Genomic DNA, 3,648 nt, shown 5'->3' on the forward strand with positions numbered 1-3,648 from the left:
GGGGGCAGCGGATGCAAGATGAAGTGAGGAAAGCAGGGGGCAATCACGGGTGCTATGGGGCGTCCCGAGCAGAGCCGGGGAGATGGACCAACAGCCAGTCGGCTCCGCCGAATTCGGTTGGTCAACACCTCTCCATGATGGAATTTTTTCCCCCCTTCCTTCTCACGATCGTGCCTCAATTCGTTTTGTTCATTTTGCTTGCCTGCTTAGATGTCTGGCGACTGATCTCTTCACGAACCGTCTAATTCCCCCGTCCAACATTGATTTCCCATCTGCTGCTCTTTGACCGCATTGTGGCAGAGAAGGGAAAACAGACGACTCGACAGTCGGTCAGACGAAATCCACGACGAAACACAGACGCGCCAGGGAACAACCTTGAGATCGCCCTCAAGTCTCCCCCCCCCCCCCCCTCACAACTTATCTGCCTGCTCCACCGACCCGCCGGTTACGTTCGCCCTGCCTTTTTCTACCCAAACTTCCATGATCGACGACGTGCCCCCCTGACCTGCTCGCCGTCTAATAAATCGATCCCTCCTTTCCAACCCACGACTACCTTGCTCGGCCTTCCTCCTCCGCACCCGCCGTCTCTTCCCCCCTCTCTTACCTCATTGCGCCTGCATTCCTCCTTCCTTCGACGACGCACCAAGCTTCCTTTAAACGACCCGAGACGCCGTCAGAGGCAAACTCGTGCAACCATGGCCGAATCCGAACCATTCCCTCTCCTCAACACCTCTGTTGACCAACTGCACTCCGCCGTCGACCACGCCTCCATCTCATCTCGCACAACACGCCGTCGAAAGTCAAGCGCAATCGGCCAGGACATCCGCGCCGGCGACACAGGTCCTGCCCTTGCAACCTATACTGCTGGCGACAGCCTTAATTCTCCCGTAATAACCCCTCCCGTCTCTTCTCTGCCCTGTGCCGAGCCTTGCTCCTAGAAACCAAGCCCAGGCTCTCTTCAATTGTATACCCAGTACTGACTGTCCATTTGCTCCTCTCTTCCAGTCCGAACCTACCAAGCGCTACTCAAAACGCCGGCGTGCTCGCGGCGTTTTCTCTCGCTTTCGTCAGGCCATGAGCAAACACACGTACATCCTACCCGCCATCATCATCGCCCTCTTCGCCGCCCTCTACGCCGTTAACCCGTCCGATTCGAGTCCCATACATCGCTTCATCTTCCTCTCCTACCGTTTACCTCCCGACCCCGCCAACCCCGACGCGCCTGCCCAGTATGGCAAGGGTCTCTGGGATATTGCCTTCGTCTCGTTCTACACCGTCGTCTTGACCTTCACCCGCGAGTTCATCATGCAAGAGCTCCTACGACCCCTCGCCCGCGCCGCTGGCATTCGGTCCCGCGGCAAGCAGGCCCGTTTTATGGAACAAATGTACACTGCAATCTACTTTGGCTGTCTTGGCCCTGCCGGCTTGTACGTCATGAGCAAGACCCCCGTCTGGTACTACAACACGCGGGGCATGTACGAGAACTTCCCCCACACGACACACGATGCGGGCTTCAAGTTCTACTACCTCTTCCAGGCTGCGTATTGGGCTCAGCAGGCCATTGTCTTGCTCCTGGGCATGGAGAAGCCTCGGAAGGACTTCAAGGAGCTTGTTGGTCACCACATTGTCAGCCTTGCTCTGATTGGCCTCAGCTACCGCTTCCATTTCACGTACATGGGATTGGCAGTCTACTCGACGCACGACATCAGTGACTTTTTTCTTGCCGTGAGTACTCGTTACCCCCTCGAGAGCGCCAATGAAAATGATGGAGCCCCGAGGGATAATAACATGTGCTAACTATGTCATAGACCTCAAAGGTACTGAACTACATCGATTCCCCAATTGTCGGCCCTTATTTCTTCCTTTTCATGTGTGTTTGGATTTACCTTCGACACTTCATCAACCTAAGGATTATACTCTCTCTCTTCACCGAGTACACCACCGTCGGGCCATTTGAATTGAATTGGGCCGCCCAGCAGTACAAATGCACTCTCTCGCAGTATATAACTCTCGGGCTCCTCTCCTCCCTTCAGGCCTTGAACCTCTTCTGGCTCTTCTACATCTTTCGTATCGCCTATCGCTTCGTTGTGTACGACATCGCAGAGGATGACCGCAGTGACGTTGAGGCCACTGACGTCGATGACGAAGCCGAGAAGAAGAAGAACGCTTTGGCTGGGAAGAGCCACGGTGATGCCACCGGCGTGAACGGCAGCGCGCCCAGAGTTAGGCCCGTCAACGGCCATGCGAGATAGAAGCATCTGGCTAGAGTTTTTGTACAAAGGGTCCAAGACGAAGCCTGACTTCGGTATTTCTAGAGTATACGCAGTCTGTCCATTGCACAGCATGCCTGTTACACCCGGCGGCTATACACGGATCAACATAAAGAAATGGGAAGAACTGGGCCATATCGAGACAGATCGGACAACCATTCACGATGCTGGGAACCGTGTCAGCAAGAAGAAATAACCGCCTAACCATGGAGTAGCGGGTTTCTCCGCGAGCACCGAAACGTGAGATGCAAAGCGTTCGGAGCGCGATTCACAATCTAGGCAGACACCCTCCTGCCGCACTGACCTTCTAAAACACACGAAACGAGAACGAAGCCAAGTTCAAGAGTCATTCGCTACGGGTCAATACAATTCGGCAACTCGAGTATGTGTTCAATAGAAGATACCGGTTCCGCAACAGGTACCGAAAGCGATGCTGGGGAAGCACATGACATCGGGCATCGGAAATGCTGCGCGGCTACCGCCGGGTCTGCAACCGCGCGAAACTGTTATATATGGTTGGGGCACGGTACTACAGTGACCGAGACAGACAGGGGGGCTGAGGATAAGACGTTTGTAGTGGTGGTGGCGGCGGGCGGCGTTGGTGGTGGAGGGAGTGGGAGTGAGTGCAGGGTTGGGTACAGTGAGACAGGTGTGTGCGTCCGTGTATGCCGGCGGACCCTTCTGTGCGACTCGACACAACGACCTCCCCTCCACACCGCTTGAGCCATCGCCCGCGCACGCGCCCACGCCCGCTCACCTCTCACCTCTCACCTCTCACATTCCCATCTCAAAGCATCTGAGTCTGGATCTGACCCATCGCATCCTCATGACACCTGTCTTGGGGTTTATCTCGCGATTCGAGAAATGACGGTGGATGGTAGTCAAAATGAGACACGGCTCGGCCTGACCTTCCCAAGACAACTGGGAGGCAGTAAAAAAATGTGGGAACAGACAAGAAGTTTGGTTTGGTGTAGACGATGAACCTGTATGTCTTCCGATACTATGTATATGTAGGGAAGGAATATCCGGGCACTTGCTTTGGGATAGGGGTTGGTTTCCTGCTTGGCTTGGCCAAAATGGACTTTTTAGTCTCGGGGGGATTGTAATAGCCTGGCCAAGTGTATACCACCATTCATGTTTATTTACCAGGTGTTTGAAAGTGACGAGAAAGTTGTAGGTGTTTTCACCTGCCCTTCTGCTAAGCGGGGCCAAGCGTGAGCGTGAGCGTGGACATGGAGTGATATTGGAGTACGGTGCGTTTGGTGTTTGCCATTCCCCAGCTACCTCCCAAGGCTTTGCGACTCGAGAAAAGCCTAATAAACACTACCGAGATGGACCAAGGATCATCGGCGACTAGAAGCAGCCGTTCTTTGTTTGT

General features: G+C 54.5%; 1 protein-coding gene across 1 annotated transcript; it reads left to right on the top strand.

Moving 5' to 3' along the window:
• Positions 1-695: 695 nt before the first annotated feature.
• EsH8_IV_000478 (TLC domain-containing protein) lies at positions 696-2,252 on the top strand (the record flags this gene model as incomplete). Its single annotated transcript, XM_083265368.1, has 3 exons — positions 696-887; positions 1,006-1,725; positions 1,809-2,252. 3 exons carry the CDS (start codon positions 696-698, stop codon positions 2,250-2,252), a joined length of 1,356 nt encoding a protein of 451 aa, XP_083124263.1.
• Positions 2,253-3,648: the final 1,396 nt, after the last annotated feature.

The sequence above is a fragment of the Colletotrichum jinshuiense genome, chromosome 4 (assembly GCF_051148585.1).
Source record: "Colletotrichum jinshuiense chromosome 4, complete sequence".
NCBI classification, from domain to species: domain Eukaryota; kingdom Fungi; phylum Ascomycota; class Sordariomycetes; order Glomerellales; family Glomerellaceae; genus Colletotrichum; species Colletotrichum jinshuiense.